The 18019-nt window shown below is 33.6% G+C and overlaps 1 protein-coding gene across 4 annotated transcripts in view; it reads right to left on the bottom strand.

Annotated features, from left to right (window-relative positions):
- The window catches only part of USP15 (ubiquitin specific peptidase 15), a 115186-nt gene that overhangs the window by 76076 nt on the left and 21091 nt on the right, over positions 1-18019 (bottom strand). For all 4 annotated transcript variants that reach the window (XR_013993942.1, XR_013993943.1, XM_081058416.1 and 1 more), the window contains exons 2-3: positions 17119-17246; positions 11713-11843 (exon numbers count right to left, since the gene is read on the bottom strand). Coding sequence is in view for 2 of the 4 variants with exons in the window: in XM_081058416.1 (XP_080914542.1) it covers positions 11713-11843; positions 17119-17246 (259 nt within the window). In the remaining 2 variants the exon portion in view is untranslated. The remainder of the gene's footprint in view (positions 1-11712; positions 11844-17118; positions 17247-18019) is intronic.

The following is an 18019-nucleotide window of genomic DNA, read 5'->3' as shown; positions in this document are numbered from 1 at the left end:
AAGCTAGTGAGGGAAATACAAGTTTATGCTGAATTAAAGTAAATATAACTTCTACTTGTTCATTTTGCTGTAAATGTTAGAGAACATTTTGTAAAATCATGACATATATTTGACAAACCTAATTCAGTCTACACTTGTATCAGCGTATGAAAGTTTCAAAGAAACTTGACTTCATTCCAACTGCCTACTGGTCCCCCTTTGGAAACAGAAAGTAATTTCTAAAGAAATCTGGTACTCCACAACAATTTAATAACACTGAGTCTAATGGCACATTTACTGTTTTTGAGTACGTTCATTTTTGCAGCACTTACTGAGCACCTACTATGTGCTAGGAATAACCAGTGAGTTAGACCTACTAGTTCCTGGAGTCAGGAACAAGTAGATGGACAAATAGAGAAGTACAACACATCTATGAAATCATAGGTGTTAAATGTACAACAAATTAATCTCACACGTGATATTCCATCCACAAATACGTCAGGATATATTTCTTCAAAAACAAGGACTTAAACATAACCATAATACCATTTACACATCTAAAATAATTAAAATGAACTCCATAATATCAAATATCCAGTCAATATTCAAAATGTCTCTACTGTCTCATTTTTAATTCATTGTTTGAATCAGGATCCAAATAAAACTCAAACATTGTAAATGACTGATAGAGTCTCTTAAGTGTATTTTAACTGAAAAGTTCACCCTCTATCTTTTTTATTTTTGCAGTGTTTTTTAAGTTACTTCATAGATGGTGAGGTATATTCTAAACAAGATGTAAATAATATCCAGTTACTACTGCTCTCTTTGTGTAATGTTGGTAGCCATAAATTAATCAGCGCCTAAATTAATCAGATTTAATTAATTAATTAGCCATAAATCAATCAATGCCTAAATTAATCATAAATTAATCAGAAGTATGATCATTAAACTAAATCTGACTCACCATCTATTTTTTTTTCTTTTTTTTTTTTATTTATTTATTAGTTTCAGGTGTACAAGACAAGGTAATACTTAGACGTTCATCATTTATATCCCTCACACTGTGAACCCCCCTCCTCCCATCCACTATCCCTCCGACCTCACACTGAACCATCACATTATATATATAAAATTATAGTTGGCATTCATTAATGTTTAGCTTCTGGTGTACAATGCCATGATCAGGTATCCACAGTATCCCTGAGGTGGTCTCCCAAATAGGACGCATGTCCATCGGATACCCAACAAAATCTTTACAACATTATTGAATACCTTCCCCAAATTAATTTTCAAAAAAACCCTGAGGCCATCTTGTGGTTACCAGCTGCTTCCAAATCCCTTCACCTTTCCCCTTATCCCCAACCCCCCCCCCCACACCCATCTAACAACTCTCGGTTTTTCCTTTGTGTCCCCAAAACTGTTTCTGATTAGTTTATTCACATAGTCTTTTCTTTAGATTCCATATATAAGTGAGATCATATGGTACTTGTCTTTCTCTTTCTGACTTATTTCACTTAACATAATGTTCTCTAGATCCATCCATGTTGCTGCAAATGATAAGATTTCTTTCTTCTTTATGGCTGCGTAATACTCCATTGTATAAATGTACCACAGCTTCTTAATCCAGTCATCTACCGATGGGCATTTCGGTTGTTTCCATATCTTGGCTATTGTGTAAAGTGCTGCAATAAACATAGGAGTGCATACAGATTTTTGAATTGGAGTTTTGGATTTCTCCGGGTAGATGCCTAGGAGTGGAATTACTGGATCATAGGGTAGTTCCATTTTCAGATTCCTGAGATACCTCCATACTGTTTTCCAGAGTGGCTGCACTAATCTGCAATCCCACCAACAGTGCACTAGCGTTCCCTTTTCTCCACATCCACGCCAGCATTTGTTGTTTGTTGATTTATTGATGATAGCCATTTTGACTGGAGTGAGGTGGTATCTCATTGTGGTTTTTATTTGCATTTCTCTGATGGTTAGTGAGGTTGAGCATTTCTTCATATGTCTTCTTGCCTTCTGTATGTCCTTTTTAGAAAAATGTCTCCTCAAGTCCTCTGCCCATTTTTTAATTGGGTTGTTTGTTTTTTTGGAGTTGAGTTGAGTAAGTTTTTTATAGATTTGTGATATTAATCCCTTATCAGATATATCATTGGCAAATATCTTTTCCCATACAGTAGGATCCCTTTTTGTTTTATTGATGGTTTCCTTTGCTGTGAAAAAACTTTTTAGTTTGATGTAATCCCACATGTTTATTTTTTCTCTTACTTCCCTCGCGCGAGGGGATATGTCAGTGAAAATCTTACTCCGGGTAATGTCCATGAAGTTTCTTCCTATATTTTCTTCTAGATATTTTATGGTTTCAGATCTTACATTTAAGTCTTTAAGCCATTTTGAATTTGTTTTTGTATATGGTGTAAGGAGGTGGTCCAGCTTCATTTTCTTGCATGTGTCTGTCCAGGTTTCCCAACACCACTTATTGAACAGACTGTCTTTACCCCATCGTACATTCTTGCTTCCATTGTCATAGATTAGATGGGCATATAGGCATGGATTTACGTCTGGACTCTCTATTCTGTTCCATTGATCTATGTGTCTATTTTTATGCCAGTACCATGCTGTTTTGATTACTGTAGCCTTGTAGTATAATTTGAAATCAGGTATCGTTATACCTCCCACTTTGTTCTTATTTTTCAAGATTGCTGAGGCTATCCGGGGTCTTTTATGGTCCCATATAAATTTTAGGATTATATGTTCTATTTCTGTGAAAAACGTCGTTGGTAGTTTGATAGGAATTGCGTTGAATATGTATATTGCCTTAGGCAGTATGGACATTTTAACTATATTAATTCTTCCTATCCATGAACATGGAATGTGTTTCCATCTATTTATGTCTTCTTTCATTTCTTTCTTCAGTGTTGTATAATTTTCTGAGTACAGATCTTTTACATCTTTGGTTAGATTTATTCCCAGATATTTTATAGTCTTTGGAGCAATTGTAAATGGAATTGTTTTTTTAATTTCTCCTTCTGCTATTTTATCATTGGTATATACAAATGCAACTGATTTCCGAATATTAATTTTATATCCTGCTACTTTACTGAATTCATCTATCAGTTCTAATAGTTTCTTGGTGCAGTCTTTAGGGTTCTCTATATATAGTATCATATCATCTGCATATAATGATAATTTTACTTCCTCCTTACCAATTTGGATGCCTTTTATTTCTTTCTCTTGTCTGATTGCTGACTCACCATCTATTTTTGTAAATAGCATTTTACTAGAACACAGTCATGCCACTTCATTTATGTATCATCTATGGCTGCTCTTGCACTCAAAATGGCACAGATAGTAGTTTCCACAGAGACCATTTTGGCCCACAAAGCTGAAAGTATTTACTACCTGGACCTTTACACAGAAAAGTTTGGTGACCCCTATGGCCACAAATTCATTAGGTTTTCTTCAGTTTTGCTAAGTAATGTTTTGTAATTTTCAGTGTAGAAAAGCAGTTTTTGTTGGTTTATTCCTAAGTACTTTGATCTGTTATAAGCATTACTTTAAAATTCAACATTATTTGCTGCTGCTATATAACTGGTTTACATATATTGACTTTATATCCAGCTACCTTGCTAAATTTAATTATTACTTCTAATTGTTCATCAGTTCTTTTGAAATTTTCAAAATACACAATTATATATCCTAAAATATTACAATTTATTTTCTTTTTTTTAACCCTTAATCTTCTAATTCTTTCCCTTGCATTACCATACTGGCTAAAACTTTTAATACAGTTACCCTTGTCTTGTCCCTGATCTGAGAGGGAGAGCTTTGAATATTTTACCTATAAGTATATTTGCATTATGCTTCTATTGCTAGCTTTCTATTGTTAAGAGTTTAAAAAAATTATACATGGATATAGAAGTTGTATTAAATGCTTTTTCTGCATCTGTTGAGATTACTTTTCTTCATTACTCAGTTGAGAACAAAACTGTAAGTAATTTTCAAAGTTAAATCAAAATTGCATTTGAAAAAAATCCAGCTTAGCCATTTTTTTAAATTGTCCTCTTTACATACTGCTGGATTTGGCTTGGTAATATTATTCTTAGGAATTAAGTATCTATGTTTATGAGTAAGACTAGCCTGCAAGTTTTCATTTTTGTAATGTTCTTTAGGGTTTTGTGTCATGTTTATGTTAACCTCACAAAAAAAGTTGGGCAGTATTCTATTTTCTGGAAGAGTTTGCATAAGATTGGTATACTGCTTCCTTAACTATTTGGGTGACTATACTGGTGAAGCCTCCTGCACCTGCAGTTTTCTTTGTGGGAAGGTTTTCATTTAATGATTCTATTTCTTTAACCACATAGTGCAATTCAGATTTTCTATTTTTCATTGTTTCAACATTAAGTTGTATTTTTCTAGACATTCGTCCATTTCAGCTAAATTTTCAATTACATAAAGCTGTTCAAAAAATAATCTTTTAAAAAAGTCTTTAAGCTCTAGGTCCCTTTTTCATTTCTAATATGGGTTGTTTGTGCCTATTCTCTTATTCTTGATCAGTCTTGCCAGGACTCATCTTCATTTCACTTGTCTAATTTCACTGTTTTTACAATGAGTAAACTTTTTCATTTAGTGTATGTTTTTTTCTATTTTATTAATGTCTACTGTATGTTATTCTTTCATGATTAGGTTTAATTTCCTTTTCTTTCTTCTTGAGACAACTAATTTTCAGACTTTCTTCTTTTCCAATATATGCATTTAAGCTGTAAAATTCCTTCTATGAACTGCTTTAATCACCTTTTTACGTTGTATTGTTATTATCAGTTGAAAATATTAGACAATTTTAGAATACAAATTTGTCTTCTGCACTAAGTGCTACGCATATCAGTTAGGTCGTGGTGGCTAATCATGTTCCAATCTGCTTCCTAGCTCACTCATGTGGCTGTCGGCAGGCCTCAGTTCCTCTCCAGTTGTGGACAGAGACTTTAGTTCCTCATTATGTAAGTCTCCCCATAGGCTGCCTGCATGGCATATTGCTTCATGTAGAGTGATTGATCTGAGAGAGAGAGAGAGCAGGAGAGCACTCACAAGTTAGAAGAACCCGTATATTTATAAATTAATCTCAGAATTGACACACTATCACTTCTGCTGCACGTTACTGGTCACACACTCCAACCATGGGAGATTACACCATAGTGTGAATACCAGGTGGTGGCGATCACTGGGGGGCATCTTTGAGGCTGGCTACCACAGTCCACCCTCTGGCTCCCAGTGAGTCACAGTTCCTCCCTGAAAGATACAAAATACTCTCAACCCCTACAAAGGCTCCCACTAGTTTCATCCATTGTAGCATCAACTCAAAGGTCAGAAACTTGTCACCTATATCTGATCCTGATGCAGATGAGGGTCCTTGGATGTAGTGCCTTAAGTAACTTGAGTATAGTTCCCCTTGATTTATAGGCCTGTGAACTAAGAGGTAAGTTTTCTGTCCCACATAACAACCAAAATAAAATGGTGGGGCATGTAGAAGATAATCTTTAAGATATTCCTGTTAAAAAGGAGACGAAGAAAAGGTAAAAAGAAATCAATAGCCTGCAGACATTCTAAAATCCACCTGTGCAAATACTGGAAAATCCTCGATTAGGGCTCACTTCTGCCCTTGCCTGAAATCAACTCTTCGTAACTAACACGTGGCTTTGCTTTCAGAGTCATGTTTTTTCCATGAAAGGTACCACATTTGCAAATTGAGTAAATTCTTAGTCTGATTCCTGCTTGTAGAAGTCTGGAAGGTCAAACGCCTCTTTCATTTTACATTGTTTTTGCAGTCCAAGATAGCAGTAGTTCTTGAAAACATTGTAGGTCTCCAGTGGATCTCACTGGAGTTCATTCCATTTGTCAAAAGTCACATACACAAATGTCCTCTAGTTAAATCCTCTCTAACGTGAGTTTATGCTGAGGGGCAATGCCCTTAGGCTTTTTAGAAGCTCTATTGTTCTTAGAAGCCACATGAGAAAGGAGGTGTGAATTACAGTCTGAAATTCTTTTTTTTCTCTGTCAATCAAGCAATCCAGTTTACTTAATAAAATTCAAGGTGGGAGAATAGGTGGGAAGGAAAGTATAGATTAAAACAGACTTAAAAGATACGGTTTTCATTTTTGTTTGTTTTTACCAATACTTAGTGACTTTATTATTACCAATTTAAAAATAATTAAATTTATTGAGGTGATATTGGTTAATAAAATTACATTTTTCAAGTACACAATGTTATATCATCTATATATTGCATTGTGTGCTCATCTCCTGGTCTAGTCTCCCTCTGACACCACATATTTGACCCCCTTTACCCTTTTCATCCTCCCCCACTGGTAACCTTCATACTGTTGTCTGTGTCTATTAAGTTTGTTTGAGTTGTACGTTTGTTGCTGTTTTATATTCCACATATGAGTGAAATCATATGGTTCTTGTCCTTTTCCATCTGACTTATTTCACTTAGTATGATACTTTCAAGATCCATCCATATTGGTGCAAATGGCAGTATTTCATCCTTTCTTAGGGCTAAGTAGTTAGTTATCCCACAGTATATATGTACCACATCTCCTTTGTCTAATCATCACCCATCAAAGGACACTTCAGTTATTTCCATGTCTTGGTTACCATAAATAATGATGCAATAAACAAAGCGGGTAAATATATCTTTACAAATTAATGTTTTCAAATTTTTCAGGTAGATACCCATAAGACGGATTGTTGAGTAATATGATAGCTCTATTCTTAACTTTTTGAGGAAACTCCCTATTGTTTTCTATAGTGGTTGTACCAGTTTACATTCCCACTTGCAGTGTGCAAGGGTTTGCTTTTCTCCACATCCTCTCCAAACAGATGTTAGGTGGTATCCCATTATGGTTTTGATTTGCATTTCCATTATAGCTAGTGAAGTTGAACAAATTGTCACATGTTCTTTAAAGGCCCTTTGTTTCAACAGAATTGTGAGGTAACACCATTGACTTTTCTGAGGTCTTAATAGTGAATTTTACAATCACGTCTTAGGCTTCAACATTAGACCATGCTTTCCTGAGAGTGCCTTGAATTTGATCTTTGCTCAGAAACATCTCTTAGTTTTAGCGTTGTCAGCTGTAGATGCTAGGAATCTTCAAAACTATCAATTCTTGGCTCCTTTTTATTTAACGGTCCTTTCTTTAGCTTCTCCTTCTCTTCTCACATCTGACTACAGCATTACTAGAAGAAACAAGGTAGTACTTTCAATATTTTGGCAGATCATTCAGTTCATTAGATATAATTTTCTACCTTTCAGTTTACTGGAATTGATGCATTGCTAAACTTTCTGCCACTGTATAACAAAGACCATTTTCTTCTCGGTTTCAATAGGATTTTCCTCACTTTCTTTTCTGTACTCACTGGCAGCCTCTTCAAAGTCTAAAATTCTACTTCCAATTTGTTCAAGGCTCTTTAGGCTTTCATTATTACCCATAAAAGTTCTTACAGCTTCTACCCACTGCCCAATTCTAAAACCTCTACTACATTTCAAGTTATTATGGCAGCATACTACTTCCAGGTACTAAAATCCGTGTTAGCTATCTATTGCTGCATAACAAATTACTCCAAAACCTAGCAGCTTCACAAAGCAAACATCTCACATAGTTTGTGACGGTCAATCGGAAGCAACTTAGCTGGGTTGTTCTGGTTTGGAGTCTTTTATGAGATTGTTGTTAATCTGTAGGCTGGGGCTTCAACTATTTGGAAACTTGAATAAGACTGGAGGGTTTCACTTCCAAGCTCACTCATGTTTGTTAACCAGCCTCTGTTCCTCTCTTGGTCAGTGATCTCAGTTCCTTACCATGTGAGCCCCACCATTGTCCGTCTGAGTATGCAGTTGAATTTTCCAGACTGAGAAATGAGAAAGCTAGAGGCGTATGCACCCAGGATAATCTACTCTTTTCTTTTTAAATACTATTGACATATATGATTATGTTAGTTTCAGGTATAAAACATAATGATTTAATATTTGTACTTACTGCAAAATGATTACCACAATAGGTCTACTAAACACTCATCACCATGCATAGTTAACAAAATTTTTTTCTTGTAGTAAGAACTTTTAAGATCTACTCTTAGCAACTTTCAAATATGCAATACAGTATTATTAACTATAGTCACCGTGCTATACATTGCATTTCCATGACTATATTACTTTATTTCCATGACTTATTTACTTTATAACTGGAAGTTTTTTCCTTTTAATCCCCTTCACTCTAAAATCCAATCCTGAATGTGATATGCCATGACTTCTGCTTTATATTACTGGTCACAGAGACCAATACAATACCAAGACCTTGGTACAATGTGGAAGGGGACTACCCAAAGATGTGGATATGAGGAGGCAGAGATCACTGCGGATTATCTTGGAAGCTACTATCTTAACTTATATGCTAATATTGTTACATACTCTAATTTTATACATGTTTTCATCCCTGTAAGAAATTACTATTTTAAACAGTCTATCTTAAGATTTATTCACAATATTTACTTTTGTCAGTCTACATTTTTTCCTATCTCTCCAAGCTTCCATATGAAGTAATTTTTCTTCTATTCTGCAGACTATTTTGTTATTTCCTTTAGTGCAGGTCTGCTGGTAACATATTCTATCAATTTGTTTATCTGAAAAAGGCTTTTTCTGAAGGATCTTTTCCTTGGTCATAGAATTCCAGGTTAGCAGTTATTTTCCTTCAGCATGTTGAATATTTTTTTTTACTTTAATTTTTCTTGAGAAATTATTTTTGTCATATCCTTACTTTGAAGGTAATACATCTTTTTTCTGGCTACCATAAGGAATATCTTTTTGCCTTTGCTTTTCAACAGATTTATTGGGTATAGTTTTGTTTATATTTTTTCAGCTTGGGATTCATAGCATTTCTTGAGTCTGTAGAAGAGTATCTTTCATCGGTTTTGGAAAATTCTCACATATTACCTCCAGTATCATTTCTACCCCCTTCTGTCTTTACTCACCTCCTAATAGTCCACTTATATGGATGCTAAACTTATTTACTGTATTCCATGTGTCCCTTTGTTTTTTTCTGTATTTGCCATTCTTTAGTTTCTCTAAGCTTTAGTCTGTGCATTTTCTACTGATGTTATTATTTAGTTTACAAATTCTCTCTTTGGTTCTGATTAGCCTGGTTTTTAATCCAAACATTAAATCCTTAATTCTTAATTTTTTCATATTATTGTTCAGTTTTAGAATTATATTTGGTTCTTTACAGGTCTGTTGTTCTTTTCAACTCTGTCTTTTATAGTTTTGAACATAATAAGCACAATATTTTATAGTCTCTGTCAGATAACTCCATTATTTGGGTTCCTCATTGTTTTGTTTCTATTGTCCATTATTTTTCTTAGATTTTGTTTCTATTTTATTTCCTACTTATTTGTTTTTTAATTGAATGCTGAATACTACAAGTAAAACATTTTAGAGACAATTTGAGGCCCAGGAAGATGGTTAACTTCTTTCTGCACCACAGTTAGGGGTATTACCAACCCTAGATTCCTTAACGCGATGAGAGGTTAGTAAAATTCAAAGTTTGGTTTCAGACCCTAAAAGGCCAGACCATTTTTTAACTGAGTTCCATTAGCATCAGAGTTATGTGGAACATAGTATATATGGAAATTCCTGGATTTACTGATTTAATTTTGGAGGAAGACACATTTTAATAAAAACTCAGGGTAATTTTATGCACATTAAAGTTTGAAAATTATTTTACAAGTTGAGTCAATTCCAACCACCTTTTTAAAAATAAATGTATGGCCTCCTAGCAGACTGGTTAAGCCTTTTTCTTTCTACCTCTGTGAAGTAATCAGAATTCTTTTTCTTTGCTTTTCAGACACAGATTTCAAGCAATGCCAATAAGCCCTCTTTCAAAAAGTGATGCGAATGAAGTCGTTGGTTAATCTATTTACCCATAATAAAGACTTGCATAATGTGCTACATTTATTAAGAAAAATAATTGCATTATTGAAAGTGTATAATTTATATTATCATATAAAGTAATTCAGTTTAACACATTTAAGGTTATTTCAGACACAAATTTTCCTTTATCCCAGAAGTAAAGTTCTCATAGATAGTTTTATAGCTAATTAGTCTTCTCTTCAAATGGTCGAAACACTCAGTTCTCCAGTAATAGAGATAAAACAATAGGTCATTTTAAACATATCAGGCTAGTGTTCTTAGAACACAAGAATCCTAATTTTGAAATGGCTACAAGAAAAGACTAAGTGAAATTAAGGCACTAACCTAAATTAAAGGCACATTCACATTTATAAAACAAGATTCAATTCTAACCTCAACGATAGACAAATACAAATTGTTAATATAGTAGCAACTTTGTAGCATGAGTTCCAAATAAATACACATATGGTTTACTAGAGGTTTATACCCTTATTACATAATTCACCTTTTTAATTGTTTCTATGTGGGAAAACAACCAGATAAATAATTACACCAGAGATTCTGGTTCTCCATCCAATCTTTCCCCGACTCCCTTCCATACCCAAATACATGGTCAAACACTTGTATAAGTGGCAGATCTACTACAAGAATTTGGTATTCTACGGCAATACCCTCACTTTCATAAATGACTTTTTAGTTCCAAAAGCAAAGATAATTGGTCACTTTTAATGCTTCCAGACTATAATTGTGAAACTTTAAAATCAGGGAAGAGTGATATCTGCATTTTCAAATTTTAAAAAAAAATTATGTTGCAAGACATTTCATCAACGTGTAGTTTCTTCCTTATTTTCTAAATGTTTTATCAAAAAAGCAGTGCTGTACAGTGGTTAAGAAAACAGAGTCAGACTACCTTAGTTTGTAAACTGATGTGACTTTCTAAAAGGCGCTGAACCTCTCAACTTCTGCCCTCATTTCCTCATCTATAATGGGAATAATAATCCTTAGCGAATAGGGTTTTCTGTAAGGATTAATTTAGTTAATAATGTGTAAAGCAGTCCCCTTTTATCCATAAGGAGATACATTCTAGGAACCCCAATATATGCCTGAAACCATGAATAGTACCAAACCTGTATATAATATGTTTTCCTATACATATATAATATATATATACCTATGGAAAAGTTTATAAATTAGGCTCCACAACAGATTAACAACAATAACCAACATAAAACAGAAGAATTATAACAACATACTGGAATAAACATTATGTGAATGTGGTTTCTTTCTCTCTCTCTCTCTCTGATTACCAATCTGATGACTGAGACGCTACCAAGTGACTAATGAGCAGGTAGCATGTACAGTGTGGATACAATGGACAAAGGGATGATTCACGTCCCAGGCAGGACAGAGTGAAATAGTATGAGATTTCTTTACACTACTTAGAATGGCATACAATTTAAAACATCAATTATTTATTTCTTACATTTTTCCATTTAATATTTTTGGATCATAGTTGCCTGTGAGTAAACAAAACCCTGTAAAGCGAAGCCTTGGATAAGGAGGGACTACTGTTATGTGCTTGTAATAGTGGCTGGCACATAGTAAACCCTCTATATGTGTTAGTTGTTCTTGTTATTATATAGTATCAGGAAGTAACATTTGATAGCCTTTTTCTGAAAGATCACTGACAAGGCTTTACAAGTCATTATAAGATTAACAATAAAATGTGAATTGTTCAAGAAAAATATTTTTGTTCAGTTATTCTTAATATGTACCTTTCGTGCTATTGGTTCCTGACCTTCCATCAATGTATACCAGCTGACAAGTTTATTCCAGCCCTCAGTTGGCAATAGTATGTAATCCAATTCATCAATAAGATGTTCCTTAAGTGACTGGGCATCACCATCTGCAAAAGGAAAAACAAACTCAATACATAAAAAGGAACAATAGTACATATCTCTAAATACTTTGGTTATATACATTAAAAATTACTTAAACTCTGGAAGACTAATTTATATGTTTAAATGAATTTTGAAGAAAGCACTAAAGAGGTTCACATCTAACTCTACATATTCCAAAATAAACTGTTGCTTTAAAAAGTTCCAATGTTTAGCATCAGCCAACCAAAGTGTTTAAAAACATAATTTTTCTTTTATTAGGCTCTTAAAAATATAACAAGGTATAATTGTTTGCCAAGGGACCTGAAAGAAGAGTGTTTCCCAAATATGTTGAGTATCAGAGATCCCTTGCATGGTAGTAGAGGTCAATCTAGCATTAGCTGATGTAGGAGGCTCAGAAACAAATCAATAATCTTTCTCAATGACTACAAAGCACATGGGGCTGGAAACCATGATGGAAATCACAAAAGGGCATCTTGTGAACCAACTTATCACTCCAGAAGGCCCATGATCTACACTCCTCCACAGGTCGAAAGTGGAAGTCGCTTCTTAGATGTGGTTCTAATTCTATGATCCACTTTCAAAATTCTGGTTAAACTACAAATTTGGTGTACAGGCAAGAAATCCAGAAGCAATACCTTGAGTTATACCTACATCACTGTCCTAAACTGAGATTCATTTGTTATCTGGTCCTTTTATTTGAATTTCCAAAGTACAGAAACAAATAGTTTATCGAGTTATACACAACATAAAGGGCATTTTCTCATTCTGAGTGTATCTTAAATTAACAAAAATGGGAACCAAAATATTGGTAGCATTTCAATAATGAGAATAGACTATTCTTATTAGACATAACAATATAAATTAAGAAGCAGGAAAAATATGGGAGGGATTAAAGAAAGTTATTTATTCTATCTAGGATCAATCTATGGTCTCAGAATCATACTAAAACTTTGAGGAAACTGTTTCACATAGAAGTGGGAAGTCTCTGAATTTTGTAACACAGACTTCAATAGCAGAGACAAAGTAAGTATTAATTTTTAAGCTCAGTTTTTTAAAATCTTCTAATTTTTAAATTCTTGGTGAAAACTGATAATTTGCAACATATTATCAGAATCTCTGAAGGTAAAAGAAACTTACTAAATATTCTAAGCCCCTGTACTGATAACGTGCTATTGCGACATAATACAGTGGATAACCATGTTATTTCAGCCAACCCCCAAGACAATCCTATAAGATAGGTAGGTATTATCTAATTTTAGATTAGATAATAATCAGGGAAATTGAATAACTTGCCCCAAATCATATGTACACAAAATTTAAGATACAATAAAAGGTGTTATAAAAAAAAACCACACCTGTTATCTTGACTGATTTTCAAAACACTATTATGAAGTAGATATCTCTAGTTTTATAGGTTAAATACATTCAGGTAGTGATTAACTTGCCCAGGGTCACAAAGACAGAATATTGGAGACTAGTTTCCCTGAAAAAATAGGCCTAGCAGGACAATCAGCTCTAACGCGTCTTTTGGAGCAAAAATTGACATAAAACCCAGTCTTATATAAGACCGGGTATATTATATTATTATATTATACCTGGTCTTATAGTAAAATAAGACCCAGTCTTATATTAATTTTTTTCTCCAAAAGACGCATTACAGCGGATTGTCCGGCTAGGGCTTATTTTCGGGGAAACACGATAGATTCAAACACAAATCCATTTACCCTAACATCCATTTTCTTTCACTGTATCCAACTGCCTCGAAGAAAACTTTTTAGAAAAAGAAAAGAGTTTAAGACTTCTATTCTGCTTTCCACAATTCAAGTGTTTGGCTAAATAATTTTATTTCGTACCAGAATCTACACAGTAATTTGTATCTACTGGACAAATTTTTAAGGGGAGAGCACACTCATAAAATAAAAAAGAACAGCTGTTACTACTGTTACTACTATTGTTACTACTGTTTTTACATTTAGGTCTATAATTTGTTTTGAGTTAATTTTGTACATGGTGACAGATATGGATCAAAATTCAAGTGTTTTTGCAAATAGATACAAGCAGCATTTTCTTAAGACCATAACCTCTCCACTGAATTCCTCCTTACATCTTTGTCTAAAATCAATTGACTATATATGTGTGGATCTACTTTTGGATTCTCTAATCTATTCGGTTGATTTTTATCTCTCACCATATGCCAATAATAAAATTTATCAAAAGACATAAATTTAAGAGCTAACACAATAAAATTCTTAAAAGAAAACATAAGATTAAATCTTTTATGACCTTGGATTATGCGATGTTTTCTGACACCAAAATCATAAGCAAACAAAGGGAAAAAAATAGGTAAACTGACTTCATCAAAATTAAAAACTTTTGTCCTTCAAGGTACCATTAAAAAAGTAAAAGACAATACACAGAATGGGAGATGATTTTCAGAAATAATATATCTGATAAAGGGTGAGTATGAGAATGTGTAAACAACCTTTAAAACAAAAAAAGACAAGTAACCAAATAAAAAATAGGCACTGGATCTCAGTAGACATTTCTCAAAATAAAGATATATAAGCAGCATAGATATTTAATACCATTAATCACTAGGGAAATAGAAATTAAAATTGCAATGAAATAACACTTCACATCCAATACGATGGCTATAATAAAAGGTTGAAAAATAATAGGTGTTGACAAGCATGTGGAGAAATTAGAACCATCATATATTGCAGGTAGGAATGTAAAATGATGTATCTAGTTTGGAAAACATTCTAATAGTTCCTCAAATAGTTACACCGAGTTACTATGTGACCTAGTAATTCCGTATACAAGTACATTCCCAAGAGAAATGAAAATACACATCTACCCAAAAATCTGGAATGTTCACAGCCAGAACTGAAAATGCAAGTGTCCATCAATTGATGAATAGATAAATTAAATGTGGTATATCCATACAATGGAAAATTATTCATCCATAAAAGGAATGAAGTACTGATTTGTGCTACATGGGTAATACTTGAAAACTAGTAAGTGAGAAAAGTCAAACATTTAGATAAAACGTCCACAATAGGCAAATCCATAGAGACAGAAAGCAGATTTGTGGTTGCCTGGGACTGAGGGTTTTGAGTAAGGATAGGGGGTGAATTGCTAATTGGTATGAAGTTTCTTTCTGAGGTGATGAAAATGTGGAATTAGATGTCGGTGATGGTTGTATAACTGTGTGAATACCCTAAAAACCTCTGAAAAATTTAAAAGGATTAATTTTATGGTATATAAATTTTATTGCAATTTTTTAAAAGTGTGATTTGGGATCGTGCTGAACCGATAGATTAAGTGTGGGGAATTCAATACTGAGCCTTCTGATCCACTAACATGATTTCTTTTTAGGTTTTAAGTTCTGTCAGCAATGTCTTACAGTTTTCATTGTACAGGTCTTGCACACATTTTGTCAGATCTATCCATCCATCCTTGAGGTCCCTGTTTCCTTGCTGGCTATGTGGGCCCCAGGCCAATCTCTCTTCCTTGAGGATGCCTGTATTCCTTCTCATGTGGTTCCTTCCATTTTCAAACAAGCAACGATGCACTGAATCCTTCCCATGCTTTGAATCTGACTTTTTCAGCCACCAGCAACAGGGCACATGTGATTAGATTAAGATCACACGGATAGTCTCTTTTGTCACATAACATAAATAATCATGGTCATCATACTTCATCCTATTCATAGATTCCACCCATCCTCAAAGAGGTGATTATACAAGAGTGAGGGTCACTGTAGGTCAGTCTTAGAATTCTTTACCACAACACAGCATATATTTTTCACTCTCTTACTTTTAATCTATTTGTATCTTTACATTTGAAATGGGTTTCTTATACAGTATATAGTTGGGTATTATTATTAAATCCAATCTCATAGTCTCTACCTCTAATTGGAGTGTTTATACTTAATATGATTACTCATAGAGCTGAGTTTAAATCTACTATCTTGCTATTTGTTTTTGTATTTGTTTCATTTGTTCTTTATTCCTTTTATCCACTTAAAAAATTTTTTAAAACACTGATATTTCTCCTCATTATGCGTTATTTTTTCCTGCTTCTTTGCATGCCATGTAATATCTGATTGGACCCAAAACATTATAAATTTGATCTTACTGGATGCTGGATATGCTTGTATTTCTGTAAATACTCTTGTGTTTTGTTCTGACAGTCAGCAAAGTTACTTGGCAAGAGTTTGATGCTTTCAAGTTAGAAGGACAAGAGGATTAATTTTGCCCTACTCAGAGGCAAAACTGTTCTCAGTCGTCTACCCTGTGAATTATATGGTTTTTCACTCTGGCTGCTATGAACACATTATTCCTTGCCCCTCTCACATGAGCTGTATGGTTCTTCCTCTAATTCTTTTAGGTGCTTCTTTCCCTGGCCTCAGGCAACTTCCTTACAAGCATGCACTGATCAACAGTCAGCTAGCTGAAGACTTGAAGAGACCTGAGAATCTCTAGGTCTCTCTCTGTGTGCTGCTCATTCCTCTCTGGTACTCTACCTTGAAAACTCTAGCAGCCTCCGTCTCCCTGGGCTCCAAACTCTGTCCTCAACTTCAGGAAGACTGCCAGGCTCTGCATGGGTTTCCACTTCTGTGCCATGTCTTGGAAACTCTCCCTATATAATAAGCTGAGGCAATCATAGGGCTCACCTCATTTGTTCCCCATCTCTCAGGAATCACTGTTCTTTGTTGTCTGATATCCAATGTTATGAGAACCTGTTTCATGTATTTTGTCACGGTTTTAGTTCATTCAGATAGAAAATAAATCTGTTACCCCTTCTTGGCCAGAAATGGCAATTCTGATACTTACATTTCATTCTTTTTAAATGTAACGAGAAGTATAGAAGAGCTAACAAGTAGTGAGGGTTGTAGAAGATTAACACAAAAATCCAACAATGTAAACATATACCAGTGCTCCTCAACTTAAATAAAAACATCATTTGTGTCCATTAGGAAAAACAATATACAACACAGCATTTCCCCCAAATAGTAAGATAGCATTTTCTAATTTACATTCTTTATTTAAAGTTTTAAACAATAATAAACCCTTATTACATAAAAGAAAAACAAAACTTGTCATGATACAGAATAATAACTAATTTAGACAGAACAATCTGAGTTCATTAGGTCAAATCTACAATACAAAGAAATTTCTAATGTACCAATTTATTTACAATATCTTCTATATTACATATATTGACTCTAACATATTGAAATGAACACATTTACAACTTGACTGAAAGAAATAATACCTTTGAGAAGTCCAGAGTTATCAATGGGTCCAGGATATACATTTTGATCTCCCATCTGATATTTGTCCCAACTGTCAAAGCCAACATATTTCTTCCACTGTTTGAACCAGCGACTATCAACTAGGTACCTAAAAAAGAAAAAAATTGGTAAAGGAAAAACCTGGATTTATAAAAAGAGCAGAAAAGGTACCTATGTGTGATATTTCATTTTATATTAAAGTGCATGCCTACTTCAAAGATCATTGAGAATAATTTTAATATCACAGTATTTGGAAGAAAAATATTTCACTTGTATAAGTATTATTTCTATTGTTCTATAAATATCTACTTCTTGAGGACAAGTATTGACACATACATTAATAAAAAATCTTTAACCACACATTTTTAAAAATGCAAGAAATAGCTCAATAAAAATATTTGCCAACTGAACAAAAATTCAAATGGTAATCATAAAAATCAGATTTTAAAATGCAATATGGTAAAGTATAAAGAAATAAGAAAAAGTTTTTTCATAAAAAACTTACAAGTATAGTACATTAATTTTACATATTTTACTGTATCTTTTTGGGAGTAAGGAAAGGGAGTAATTAAAGGTTTGCAAGACTGATTATAATAATTATCAAAGATTTTTAAAAATTAAAAATTAGCTTCTTTACCAAAAAAAATTAACAACAAATATTGTCTCCAACTGTTTCTCATATAGTAGTAAAATCTACTGGGACAAGCAGGATTGATTTTTGATTGATTTAAAAAGTGTGATACAACAAGAAATATAAGCATTACTGAAACTATATTCACCTTATTTTCAAATACCTAGAATTAGTGTCTCAGCAGACGACCAGTGACAGAAAAAGTAAAATAATGGTTCTTTAGCAAAGAGAACATATAAAATCATAAACCT

This window comes from Rhinolophus hipposideros, assembly GCF_964194185.1.
Source record: "Rhinolophus hipposideros genome assembly, chromosome: 9".
Lineage (NCBI taxonomy): Eukaryota > Metazoa > Chordata > Mammalia > Chiroptera > Rhinolophidae > Rhinolophus > Rhinolophus hipposideros.
Note: the sequence above shows the minus strand (reverse complement) of the source record. Positions and strands in the feature narration are given on the sequence as shown.